Source organism: Mus musculus, chromosome 6 (genome assembly GCF_000001635.26).
Source record: "Mus musculus strain C57BL/6J chromosome 6, GRCm38.p6 C57BL/6J".
NCBI classification, from domain to species: Eukaryota; Metazoa; Chordata; class Mammalia; order Rodentia; family Muridae; genus Mus; species Mus musculus.
In genome coordinates this window covers 8,948,414-8,962,607 of record NC_000072.6, presented here as the reverse complement: position 1 = coordinate 8,962,607, position 14,194 = coordinate 8,948,414, and the positions used below count along the sequence as shown (strand labels likewise).

General features: G+C 46.5%; 1 protein-coding gene across 2 annotated transcripts in view; it reads right to left on the bottom strand.

The window, feature by feature from the left end:
* The window catches only part of Nxph1 (neurexophilin 1), a 301,006-nt gene extending 287,012 nt beyond the window's left edge, over positions 1-13,994 (bottom strand). The window contains exons 1-2 of one of the 2 annotated variants that reach the window (XM_006505010.4): positions 13,292-13,994; positions 12,301-12,464 (exon numbers count right to left, since the gene is read on the bottom strand). In XM_006505010.4, the coding sequence (XP_006505073.1) occupies positions 12,301-12,354 (54 nt within the window). In that variant the 5' untranslated portion in view covers positions 12,355-12,464; positions 13,292-13,994. Of the gene's footprint in view, positions 1-12,300; positions 12,590-13,291 lie in introns of those variants that run through there. The other variant, NM_008751.5, reaches the window with a different exon arrangement.
* Positions 13,995-14,194: the final 200 nt, after the last annotated feature.

Here is a 14,194-nt window from a genome sequence, read left to right as displayed (position 1 = left end):
AGCATCCTTTAAAAATTGCAAGAAAGGAGCTGAAGAAGATAAGAGATTCTGGTATGGCCAAACTCAGTCCTATTTTCTCCCTCTTGTGGGAAAGGGTTAAAGTTATCCAGTTTCTCCTCTCCTGATTCCATTTCGCCACGAACTCCTTATGGCTCAGCAGTCACATGGTATGGCGTCATTTGAGGGAATATCATTCATCTTAAGAGATGTGGGTTCATCTTTAACCCATCCACCCCAACTCTTTTCACCATTTTCTCATGAAGAATGGTGGTGGAGACATCTCTCATCCTTCATGAATGTATCTGGCCTCACATCACGCAGACCGATTCTAACTGTGAAGGATTTCACTCAAGAATCCAAGGTGGGATTCAGTGTCTAAAGCCAACTCATTTCCTTTACATGCTTCTCCTTTATGTTTTCTTTTTGTGTTCCTCTCGACAGAAAAGTTTTTCGGGAGCTACAGATAGAAAAGTGAGTACTCAGCCCATTGGATGCTAACAGCAGCTCTGTGTGACTTTAATAATGGCTAGAAACCATGCTGGCCTGTTTGGTAAGGCTCTTCTCAACTCTGCCTTGTTAAGCTAAAAGAAATAAGGTTGGAAACCTAAATGAGGTGCTCATCATTCAACTAAATATTTCTTGTGAAAAGGGTAAAACCTGTGTTATGTTCTTCAAGTTCTTCAGTAGCAATTGCATCTCACATCAAGATCGAAGAAATAGTAGTCAGTACAACCTACGAATAACTTCTCTTCATAAACAGTAGCTTGCATTTTTCTCTGCATTTAATTCTGGAAAACAATAAATAACGCCACCGTGATACAAGACATTATCCACAAATTGAAGATTTGACTGAGAGTATTTCACAATTTGAGTTGCAGAGGTCATGTCCCACCCTATTATAAACCCAGCTGCCCAACAGTAAATTACACTAGTATGCCAATAAGCTTGAAAATTAAATTTAGATTAATAGTGACATTTCCACTGAAATTTCTTAAGCTGGAAGTAGAATGAGCTTCATAGAGTACAGTTCATTCATTTTAGTTTCCCATCAAATCCTAGGCAACATCCGCCATCAACCCACCTGTTAGTTAAGTCAGGATGTCTTGTTATTAATTTAGAGAACCTGATGCAGTGAACAGTTCTGCCAGGGATACAAAAATGATTCTAGCTAACAAGAGAGAGGAATAGAAAAGGAAACAGTGTGAAAATGTCCCCATGGCCTTAGCCAAGCATAGTTCTCAGTGGTTCCTCCCTCAATGAAAATGCAGAACAAAGAACAAAAGAAGGTCATACATGGGGGCTTATGGCACTTCATAAATGTCTGCAAAGCAAGTCACAGAACACGTGAGAAAAAGTAGTTTTATATTTATTTGAAGGAAGAAAAGAATGAGGAGCTGAAATTTTTCCAAATATTGCCTGGATAACAAAAGATTTCTTTTATAAAAAAAAACTGCATTTAGAAAATGTTTTATGAAGTTTGGTGCTGAAACAAAAACGTCTGACCATCCATTTGCTTATTCAAAAATACACATAAAAAATCAACAGGCACGATTTCCATAAATATGCTATTGAAAATTTTAGATAAAAGAGTAAAATGCAGTTTGAGTGGTCTTAGTTTTTGTTTTTTTTCTCATCTGTGACCTCCTATGACCTGTGGATTTCTTTCTAATCTGGAAAGACAATGGATCTGTCCTAAAAAATGTTTATTATGTCCTTAGATGTTACCTTGAAACCTTAACAATCAGTTTCAAAATGAGTCAAGTCCATAAAAGAAGGGACAGCCTTATGATTAGCACATCAGTGCACAAAAACGGACAATAAAATTTCCATCACATTGTCGAACTCTCTCAAAACAATCAGATATTTCGCTGAACCGTTTACGACTATCGATCGCACAGCAAACTTGACTTTATAATCTTCCTCTTTTAAACAGGTGCAATATTTTACAAGGGCTTCACAAGTAGGAGGCTGTGAATGTAAAGCAGTCCATTAATTTTATATAAGCTATTTTATATACCTGTGGGCCTCTAATAATACCCAGCTACAAGGTTACAAAGAGAGGAATCGTCTTCCAAAGTCCAACTGCAGTATACATATGTGACTGACTTGGCAGTCATCACTCCACTGGTTTCTCTCAACCAACAGCATCTTCATGCTATAGATGAAACTACAGACAGGTATTAAAGAAAACATGCTAGAAAATGCAACCTGAACATTTAAAGACAAGGACTTATGAGGGAAAAAAATTGTCCCACATAGACTTTGTCAAAGAAGTAGATATTTAAAAAAAAAAACAAACCTACTTAACTCTTGTATGTTCCATGTACATGTCTGTGTTTACTGTGTAAAGAAAAGGAATCTTCAAGACCAAAAAAACTCCTCTGAACTTTTCTACCTAAAGTTTTCTGACAATAACCTCTTGGACAGGGAAATTGGTACTTCTGCATTTCAGCCTGTGACTGTCAATTATATTAAAATTCAGCCAGTTTACATGGTGAATCATCTCCGTGCTGTCTCTGTGAGGCCCTGTTAAAGTCTGTGTGAGTCTGTACCTTGTAGGAGAGGCAGAAGAGTGTAGGGCCCAGTGCCAGCTCACTCTTTCTGTTCAGCTGCCTACATCAGCTGCCTGCTTACTCCAGTAAGTACAAAGCTGGCTGGCTGCTCATGTAACTTAGTGCATGCTAGTAAATGTCTTTCTCGCGTTAGTGGGACCTCTCTGTAAAGAGGCATGACTATGGGGTCTGGTCTCACAGCGATGCTTCCTCTAATCTTGAATAAAAGTAAATTAAAAGGACATTTCTGCTCATATCAAAGCAAGCTTATTACTTCCATATAAGCACTTCTTTAATGTTCCTTCTCAGCACGCTACATAAATATAAATAAAAAGGCTCTCCACTGGATGTATGTCTCATATATCTCACAGAGTTTAATTATAAAGCCTCTAAAAATGAAGGTGGTGAGAGAAAATGTCATACAGCCATTCTGTCATGCATTATGTCATACAGCCCTGGTGTAGTGTTGACTGGCTGTCTCTAAGAGCAAGGAAATAAAAGCACCTACGTAGCCATGTAAAACCATGAATGGTTGTGCTTCAAGGAAAAGAAGGTTGAATGGGAGCAATCAGATATTTTTAGTCTAATGCCTGGAAATCCACAGCTTTTTGGGGGGTTGTTGATAATGATGACATTGATGATGATATCATGTTCTTTCTCGTTATGGGTATAACAATTTTACTGTAGCAAAGGAAGAGTTAGGTTTTACTTAAGTCCACGTGAGTTATCTGTGCAATAATTGGGACCTGATATATGAAGACCAGGACTCACAAACTAACAGGTATGCCTCAGTTAATCAAAGAAACTAAAAAGTTTCAGGGAACTGTCGTGCGCCAATAAAAGTTTCATCCTGAAGCCGCTTACAGGGACTGTGCCAAGGAGGTAAGACTAAAGAAAGAAAAAGGAACACTTTTAGTCCAGTGGGCAAGGCCCTGGGCAGTTCACTGGGTGGGGTTGGGCCCTTTCCTAGTTGGGTCTTGGAGAATTATGAAAGACTGGCCTACAGGCAAAAGGACAGAATTTCACAGAGAGGGTCCTAGTTGCAAATTGCCTATCTCAAAACCTTGCAGACATTATACTGAAATCTTCCCCTCTTTTCTTTTTCTGGATCTCATCTTTCTCCTAACTTCTCCTGCAGGTTATGGTGCGCTGCTTGCTAAATCTCTGCTCCTTTAATACTGCCGGGAATTTAGGAATCTGCTGTCTTGAAAGGATTGACTCAGCTAAGGCAAAAGAATCAGACAACTTTCAAGCCAACCTTAGCCTTTGACACAGACAACCCCTAGCGCCAGCACCCGGTACTATTCAGTTTATTTCTGGATTGTGTCAGCTGTGTGGCCGCTGTTGAGCAGAGACTGCGCTGCGAACACTTTAAGTGACTGCAGTGTCAGCTCTAGAGTGCACAGAAAAGTCCGTGGGGAGTATGGGAGTGTAAAAGGGGGAGGGGGATTCTTGTGTGGGGATGCGAGGTGGGGTATTTTTGAGGGAGGAGTCGGATTATTGTTGTTGTTTGTTAAATATAAAGGAACTCCCCTGCCGCATCCCGGATCTAATGATGATAGATTCCACGCTGCATCAGGCCTCACGCCAGCGAACCTAACCACGAAAAATAATGAGGCTATATCCCCATTCGTCTGCATTAAAGGCGAGCCAGGCACTTTCGATACCAAATATATCGATTCCCTTGCCCAGGCAGTGGTTTGTCCTGCTCCCCGTGAATAATTACTATCCTTTAGAAATTCATAATAATTAGGACTCTTCTGCGCCCCTCCCCCACTTTCTCCCACCTCAGAGCTCAACATTTTAAAGGCGCATGATCCAGCACGGCGTTTGTATAGTTCAAGTCACTTCTCAGTGAGAGTGACGGGGCCAATATAGCTTTGCCCAAGTGATTTTTTTTTTCCTGAGAACAAAAAGGCAGTTTCCCTCTCGGTGCCTCAGTTTCCCCGTTTGTGTCTTACACATTCCCACATTCCTAAAGAGTCTTCTATCTGCACGTTACGTGATACATGTTTCTGATTGGGAGAAAAATACACTTAATAAACAGAAAAAGTGAGAGAAAGGAGGATTCTCTTGTGCCCCGCCCCCGCCCCTAATAAACTGATAATCACCTGACGCCCCAACCCTAGATGGAGTCCGAGGAGGAGGTTGTAAATCAGAGGTTCTGACCACAGAACACACACATTGGGGACCTAGTGACTGGAGCTTGGTGTTCCTAGATGATTGGCAGTGGAAAGTGGGTTCTTAAAATCGTACCAGGGTGGTTAGAGAGGTCTGCAGACAGCGAGCATCCTAACTCGACTTTAAGGACTGCGGAAAGGCCCTGCGCCCCAGGCGGGGCGGAGCTTGGGGCGCTGGCCGTAGTGCTGAAGATCTCTCCCCAGGCCTCAGATCACTCGGCAGATTCGGGTCCCAGTCCACTTCAGAGCTTCTCCACGGAGGACCGCCGCTGGCCAGCCTGCATCTCCAGGAGTACTGAAGGTCGGTGAAGGAGACCAAAAGTTCCCCAGAAGCACTGTTTTGGTGCGATGGCATGGGGTTCAAAGACAAGAGCATTGCAACCTTATTTTTATAAAACCTGCTGGGGTTTCTCCTGATCACAGGAGGCAAAAGGTAGACAATGAAATGCGTGTCTGAGAAGGATTTGGGCCGGCAACCTTCCCAGCCTGGACGTTGCAGCTTTGGGTCGAGGAGTGAGTTGCAGAGTGAAGGGGATGAAGACTACTACGTCGAAGAAAGTTTCTTACAAAGATGACTGAAATGGTTTTCCAAATCAATGGGGGGAGGGGATCTAGGACTTGGCATCTGGTGTGTGAGGTGAGAGCGGTCCCTCTGTCTGGATCAGGGTACTTGGCCTTGGTTCGAGCCCTTGGCAGCTGCCCGGCTTCTATGAGGGCGCAGGGGTAATGTGGGTGAGGCCGGGCTGGTGGCAGGTTCTCAGGGACGCGCGTAGCCCCTCGGCGGCCAGTTTCTAAGGAAACACTTGGCTCCTCCAAGCAACAATTTGTCACTTTGTGGGTGAAAGAAACAGAACAAGAAAAGCCTCCCGGTTCTCCATTCTCATGCAGATGAGGCGATGCGCTCCGCCTGGGCCTGTGAATCCCCACCCCCACTTCACTCCCATCCCATTTCCTGCTTGAGCCAGTAAAATACCCTCATTCATTTAAAGGAAGTGTGAGCTAAGCTTTTCTAGTGCTCGCCTTGAGGGGCTCCTGCTGCCCTCTCACTACTCCAGGGACCCCTCTCAGCTCGCAGTTTAATCGCCCGGCCCGCATTTCCACCCTCATGATGAGATGGTAGGGGGTGGGGTTCTCCGATAAAGGGCAGCCCAACCCAACAAGGAACTCCCTCTGTATATCCCCCAAACACACACACACACACACACACACACACACACACACACACACACACACACCAGCTCTCACCTCTATAGTAAGGTGCACTAAGAAAAGCTGTTTACACAGTAGGTGATTAGGTTTGCAGCTAGCGGCGGAGAAGCAGCGCTCTCATCAGAACTTTAAACAACAGTCGGTGACAGGGAGGGCAGACGACAAAGTTGGAAAATAAACAAACATGTTCTTAGGCGCGCGCGAGGGGGACGAAGAAGCCGCCAACACATATCATCTCAATAAAAAGCCGCTCTTGGAAAGCTTGCATAGTAATTGAGACAGGCGCTCTTTTCTGATCTGGGTTGGCATTTCCTCATCTCAAACTGACAGAGCCAACTCAGGAAATTGCTGGTAATATTCATCTGGGGAGCACTTTCATTAAACGTAATTCATTCGACTTTCACAATAAATTGAGTGACATCCTTACAGCGGAACCTTTTTATCCTTGATTAAGTGCTTGCCAAGCTTTGGTTCCCCACTTTATTGTCACATTCCTTCAAGCAGAGTCGTCAACATGCCAATCTGCAGCAGAAAAATGAGCGCGGTGTGTTTACCAAGCTCCGGGAGGGGTTAGTGCTGACACAGTGAAAAAGAGCTGATCTCGAACTTAACTAGCAGATAAATCAAGACCGCAACTCCCAGCAAACTTGAGGCGGGCCCGGAAGAACGGTGACCCGGAGAAGGCAGCGGGAGGCTACAGCGGGACCCACCTTGCGACTCTGCGGCTCGTAGAAGCCGCTGACCCGACGGCGCCGGGTAGCAGCCTTGCTTGCCTTCCTTTAATTAAAATGGTGACAAGAGGACAGAATTGTCCCGGGGAGTGGGTGGGGGGACTTTCTTGAACCGATTCAAAGCTAGACATTTTCTCTCTCTCTCTCTCTCTCTCTCTCTCTGTGTGTGTGTGTGTGTGTGTGTGTGAGAGAGAGAGAGAGAGAGAGAGAGAGAGAGAGAGAAGGAGGAGGAGGAGGAGGAGGAGGAAGGAAGGAAGGAAGGAAGGAAGGAAGGAAGGAAGGAAGGAAGGAAGGAAGGAAGGAAGGAAGGAAGGAAGGAAGGAAGGAAGGAAGGAAGGCGCACTTTCCAGTCTGATGTTTGAAAATGAAAACCGGCAAACTTGCCGAGCTTGCACTGGCCTGCTCTAAGGGCAGAGGAAAGGAAGGCATGCATAATACTGCTCCTTCCTCTCATTCCCCTTTGACTCTTAACACCAACACTGGGGAACTTCACTGGCTGTCTCTTAGGATCTCCGGAACTCCAGCCTAAAGGCGGCAATCGCTTCAGTACTCCAGGACAGAGAGAACAGGAAGCAGGCATCTCTTTGCCAGGATGTGGACCTTTCTCCTTTGATGCTCCCAACTCCATTCCCTACCCCTTATAAAATCAAAGAAACCCAGGACAGAGAATTGCTTATTTGAAAAAGCAATATCCATATGCTTTCATCACTCAAATGCCCTTTTGAAAATATTGTCGACGTCGGTTATTACCAGGACAATGCTGTCAATTTCTGTAGTCTGCAGAAAATCTTCCCTGGGATAGAAAAGTAGGACATTGGGCACCTGTCTCAAAAAAAATCAACCAATTTCCCTTCCACCGGATATATTTTTCACCCAGACAACACTTTCATTAAAGGGAAAATAGCCATCAACAATTTAAAGCCAAATAGAAATCAGCCTCACACAAAAGAAGCCACAAATTTAATAGGTTTCTGGGAAAATACCAGGAACAGAGTTGGTGAATTTCTGGTGTTTTTCTCCCTCCTGCTCCCAATGCGGAAGGCAGTGTTGTGGGAGCTCACACTAGAAGGTCCAAGGCCATAATAATACTCCTGTAAATGGGACAAAAGGGTGAACTGCCCAGTGCTTCTCACACTTCCAAGAGCTGCTTTCCTGGCTAAGGTTGGGTTGAGCCTTTTGGGAAAGAACCTGGAAGGAGAAAAGGCCCTCTCCCTGTCCTGGAGAGGCCCAGAATGCACACTGGGACTGACAATACCCCATGATGAGCTGCTAAGGCACAGGGTTCTCAAACTATCTGAGCTTAATCCTGTACCTGAACCTGTGCTCTGAGGCATAAAGGGGAGGAAATTCGGCCTAAGGAGGAAATTTTTATGCTGCCTCCAAGACCAAGCTTTAACAGAAAACACTGTTAGTTGTGACTGGGTAGCGATCTTTATCTACTATAAGAAAAAATTTCAAGTTGATTAAAGCGTTCAGTGAGCAGCTAGCTCAGTCTCTAAAGGACAGGAAGTACATAGACCTAGTTTGAGCGCCTGCTCTCCTGTTTTTCCTTTGGCCTTCCTATTCCCTAGCTGCCATCTCCATGGTGAGTTAAATTCACCTGCTGTTTTACCTGCTAACAATTGGGCAGTATAGGTATGAGCTAAAACACTGTGTCCAAAGGTTTGGAAAAGATTTTCAATTATTGCCTATTTTGACTAAGAAAACAACCAAGTTATTAGCTATTGTAACTCCTAACAAAACTGAAGGTACCTCTCTCTCTATTAGGATAGTGCTATGAGTGTACAACTGATTGCGCTAACTATTTCTATCCTTTGTCAGAGTCTCTGGACTCCATTTCTGAATAACTTTTCTTTGTGTGTGCAGGAGTGCCATCAAATCCACTTCACTCTTTGAGATGTCACATTCTCTCCTGGGAGAACCTCACTCCCTTTTCCCTGGTGTGCTCTTCAGCTTATAAATCCAGTTTCTAACCCTTATGCCCCATTTTCTTAAAAAAAAAAAAAAGAAAAAAAAACAAGAAACCATATTTGTCCACTTTACCTAGTGTGCACTTTAATTTGACTTAACTGCTATAGTCTCTTTATCTCATTATCTCATATTTAAAATATCCTGGAATCAGTCCAGAGAATAAAGAAAAGAGACTAAAGACTGCGGGACCTTAATAAAGATAACAAGTCATACCAAAGATTTCCTCCTGCTATTCAGATGGTTAAATCTGAAATATACAACATTTATTAAACAACAGTTTTCCTTACATTTATTTATAAGCATGGTTTCCTGCCTCATTTGTTGTTTGTTTGTTTATGTTTAGAGATTGCCCAGTGGTGAAACTTGAGAATTCAAGATAGTGGTTTTCAGTTGCTACACCTGCAGACACCTGCAGACATGCTTGTTTTCAGATTCCCCTTGCAATAGGAAAGAGAGAGAGAGCCTGTTTGTGGCATGAAACAAGATAGACCCACCTCTCAATAAACACAAAATAAACACACAGTAAATTAAAACCCTCAACTTAAGACAGACATTCGGAAACCTTTGGGTCAAGAAACACACTGTGACCATTTACCCGCATGCTGGCTGTGGGGTCTGGAGCACTGGTGCCAAGCAGAGGCTTGTTTCTCATAAGAATGACTCTCAGAATTCAGAAACACTTAAATTCATGTTCTATAAGCAGGAACACAAACTACTTCTGTATAGGATATATCTAAACAAGATTTGCTCAACATGTGGGAATTACTCCTTGGGAAATGTAGCTGGGATCCCCTACCCATAAAGGAAGGGTGTACTGGAAACATTAGCTAGGAAGCAAGCCACAGTGTGTTGAGTCAGTTAACTGATGGGGTAATTCACAAAAGCCAAGACATACTTATCAACTCCTCCCGGGCTCATGATAGCTCAAGGAAAACAATAATAAAGTAATGGTTTGGGGTTTGGTTTACTTTGGGGTTTTTGTTTGGTTTGGTCTTTGGTTTTCTGTTACCTTGCCTTCTTGGGGTTTAACTTGAAACTGCAGTAGCTAACCTGTATGCATCTGTCTGTAGCAAAAGGCTGAAATGTCCCGGGATTCAGTCACAAATGAATGCTTGGTTCTTGTGCTGTATGCAGCTGGTGCTTGATGGAACTCACAAAAAGAAGCTCTCTCTCTCTCTCTCTCTCTCTCTCTCTCTCTCTCTCTCTCTCTCTGTGTGTGTGTGTGGGGGGGGGGTTCTTCTGATCATTGCTTCAGAGTTTTAATCAAGACTCCCTACTTCTTCATTTACCTAAATCCACCCTAACATTAAGTACCCAATTCATCCTTTGGAGCCCATTTTTATGGTAAAAGTCAGCTTCCTCCTCCAGGAAAACAGCCTGGAATTTTCCTGGCAAATAGCTATGGGGTTGCAATCCCTGAAAGATCGTCTTGGGCCACAGCCACCAGTCTTTTGTTTTTGTGGTGTGTGTGGTTTCTAATCCCCGACACACAAAACAACTTTAGATTGGAGAGAAAAGAATGGACTTCTAAATCGCCTTCTCTTTTTTATTGTTCACATTTCGTATTGTTTTGAGTGAAATTGGAAAAATTGTCTCCTTTCTCTGTATTGCCAAAAGGCATTCAGGTAATGAAGTCTGTAACTAAACGGTAATTGAATCAGCATAATTTGCACACTGAATGGTTTTCAAATGCTCCCAGTTTACAATTAAAGGAGAATTAATGCGCTTGTTGTTGAGAATGCCGGCGCATTAGAATAAATCCAGCACTGTTGTTGTAATGAGTGGAAAACGGTTTAACTGCCAACAAACACATTTAAAATTTAACACAACGTATTGATTTCACTTCTGCTTTTGATAGATTATTTTCCAGACTATCGAAATACTCGCTTCAAGCAATAAACTGGACCATAGCTGAGAGCCCTGGCCTTGGGTGTGTGAGCACAGCCCAAGGACATAAGACAGTCCAGAGGTTCTAATCATAAGGTGTGCGGGAGAGGAGGGGCACGGTTGTTGTACCGATCAAGGGAATCAAAGGTGTTCCTCCCCTAAGACTTTCACTTTTTTCACTTTTCACTCCCTCCCACCTTACCCAATTTTAAAAATAAAAAATAAATTAAAAAGGCTTTGTTTTCTTTGATGGAACTTTCTGCCCTCCAACTCCGGGTCTTCAATGTCAGTGGGCTTACGGGACACAGGTGAGAGCGATAATGACCGAAGGTGGGCAATAGGAAGGACACCTTTTGCATTCGTCTGCATTCTAGCGGGGAAAGCACGGACCGGCGACAGTCTGAAAAGCTGTCTTTTGGATTGGCTGCCCTGGCTTTCACCTGTTTACCCCCAAGGTGTCCTGTGGGCGAGGACATTGATGCACAGCGCCCTCTGGCGTCTGCTTCTGCTACAGTCAGGCGATAAAGGTGCAAAGACTGGCAACGCTGAGGGTTCTTGAGATGCAGCCGGAAGCCGGAACCGGGTAAATACACGTACTCACACGCGCGCGCATATGTACCGGATTCACAGAACTCTCAGCCCCGCGATCGCAGGCGCCAGAGCTAAGACCGAAAAACACGGCCACTTGCAGGGATAGCACAGTATCCGGGCTGGTGGATTCTGAAGCTCTTGGGAATGAAAGACACTAACACCACTCTTAGTCCCATTTATCCAGCCGGTTTAGAAAACTCCAGCTGCTACCGCAGCGCCTGCGCTCCTCGCCCCTCCACAGAACACCTTGAGTTTTCGGTGCACTCCCGTGGCCCGGAATCTGCTGTGGAGTTCAGAACACTAGGCTCAACCTCGCCGGCAGAACGCGAGTGTCCCTGGCCCTCTGAGAAATCAAACGCGGAGAAAATATCACACTCTCCTAGGCTCGCGGTGATGCCCACAACTCCCTAGCCACACAGAGCGATTCTCCCCGCGTCGGTTCTAAGATTGTGTCAAGTCCAAACCTCCGAAAACTGATTCTGGAGGAACCTGGACAGGACAAGATTCTCTCCCTAGTGACAAGGCTTGCCATTCCCTAAAAAGAAACCCCTCACTGAAACTATGCTTCTGTTATTTAATGGCAACTGGACCTTGGAAGGCGAGAGAGGGTTATGTTTGCAGGTGTATCTCTGACCTAACTGCCTGGTCGTTTGCTATGTGTCTGGCGGATAAACTTACACCAGCTGCACCCCTGTAAGTCTCAGGGAGTTACCTGCACTTTCTTGATGTGCCACAAACCCAAATTGGGGGCGCTGGGGCAGTGGGGCAGTGAGTAGATTCCTGTTCGGCTCTTCAAGCCCACCTCCACCCCCTTTCATTTAAACTAGGTGGGGGAAGAAGTGCTGCTAAGAGTTTCATGATTCCCAATACCTTTCTTCTCCCCTTCCTCCCAAGGCATCCTCGCCTACTACCTCCTGGTTTCTGGACCTGTAAGGTCCTGTTAAGAATCATGATCCGGGAGACGGAAAATAGAGCAAAAAATGAGGATGAGAGCCTGAAAAACTCTCGCAGGAATCCAAACCAAAGCTTCCCAAAGTTCTTCCACTCTCTGGGAACACTCAGCTCTCACTGAACTGGCGGCCTCGCCCTCCCGCACCCCCCCCCCTCTCACCCCAGTTGCTTGGCCTCCAGGCTAGGGAGGTATCTCAAAGATGCCGGACCGGACCGATCGCCACTTACCAAGTAGACGGTGGGCTGCAGGAGGAGAAGAACGTACCAGCACGCAGCCTGCATCCTCCCTCCTCTCAAACTTCCTTGGCGGTGCCTTGGCTGAGTCTTTGTTCCTTCAAAAACATAGATCCACCTGACATCCACTTTACAGAGCAGGGAGCGCTCTCAGCAGCCTAGATACAAATGAAATTAGACATCCCATGACCACGCGGACAAGGCTGACGATCAAGCGAGGGGAAAGGGGCTCTTGGTGTGGAGTGATGGAGTCAAAAAGCTTGGAAGGGGGACGCAAAGATTGGAAAAGCGAGCCAATCCAGCTCCAGGAACAAGCGAGTGCGGTCCGCAGGCGGGCGGGCGAGCGAGCGGGCGGGCTTGAGCGGTGGCAGGGGGTTCCCAGAGCCCGGCGCGTCTCGGAAGCCAGCGCCCGAACGGCGGAGGCCAGAAGGGGTTAGGCACAGAGAGAGCAGCTCACAGGCTGGTTAGGAGGCCAACTGTCTCTGGCAGCCAGACCTGCCCTAGTGTTTGAAGGCGGGAGGCTGGGACTAAAGGCGGCGGCTGGTTCTTCGCCAGCCCTGGCAGGGTTCACACACGTACACAGCAGCAGAGAGAGATAGCAAAAGCAAGCGAGCAAGAGACTGAGAGAGGGGGGTGCGGGCAGGGCAAGGGTAGGTAGAACTGACCCGGATTAGGTACCCGTGAAATGGGGGTGGGGAGGGGGGTGCAATTTGCATATAGGAAAGCGGGGCTCAGTTTACCCATTTGAACCTCCTGAAATACAGATAGACACCCACAATCACATCCCTAGCACTACTTTTTTGAACGAAGGGGCACAGCCAGTTGCTAACTTCTACAGTAGAAACCTGTCTGGGACTCTGAGGGTCACCTATTAGACATGCCTTATGCCCAAGAAGAGTTTCACCCCGCTGTCCCTTCCTGGTGATGACCACCACCCTGCCCCAACGTGTCCCTGCCAAGAACGGTGGAGGCGACCGGTACATACCGCACAGGACTGGAGGCAAATGCAGCGAGCAAGAACCGCTCTGAACAGGCTCCATGGAGGAGCTACTACGGCCTGGAGTCTCCAGCGCCCGGGACGTGCCCTCCCCGGAGCTCCGTCTCCATGCTCGGGCGAGGACAGGTCCAGCTGCCTCGTCCAGCCTTGGCGGAGTCGTTGTCCCAGTGCCCGGGTCGCGATCCGGATTGGTCCGCGGGAGCCTAGGCTTGGCACAGTTGAATTCCCGGTGCAGGAAACTTAAGAGGCAAGAGAAGGAGGGGCAGGTAGAGAAGACGACGGAGGAAGGAAGAAAGGGAGGGAGAGAGACGAATGCGCCCGGTTGCTGCACCCGACCGACCCGGACTGCCTGTGTTGGCACTGACACCAGCAGCCTAGGACTCCCGGATTTCCGCGGTTGCCAGAGGATAGAGAATGACTTAAGGGGAGGAGACTGGGCAAGTCCTCCGGACTTGAACTTGAGCGATAAGACCCGAACCTTTCGGAAGAAAAAGAAAGCCACACAACAGGCGCGATGAGTCCCAGTTTCAGAAGGGGTGTGGTGACGAAATTTTGGAAGCTGCAAGCACAGGAAGCAGCCCCAGCTTTACCAGCAAGGCTGGAAAGCCCCAAGGCGACTAAGGATTGGTGTCGCGGGCGCTGTCCGAGGTCCTGCCCGGCCACGGGGGGACGCTCCGCAGAGCGCGGTTTCAACTCCCCGCCGCGACTGAGCGGTTTTCTCTTCCCGGTCGCGGCTGGTCGAGCCTACAGCCGGGACACCAACAATTACATTGACACGTGGGTGAACGACTCCTCAAAGACTAATTAATACCGCGTGTAAATAGATTCCACTCTCAGGCTCTCTGCGGGCCTCCTGGCCCTCAGGGAGGAATGAGCCCTGCTTGCGTCTCT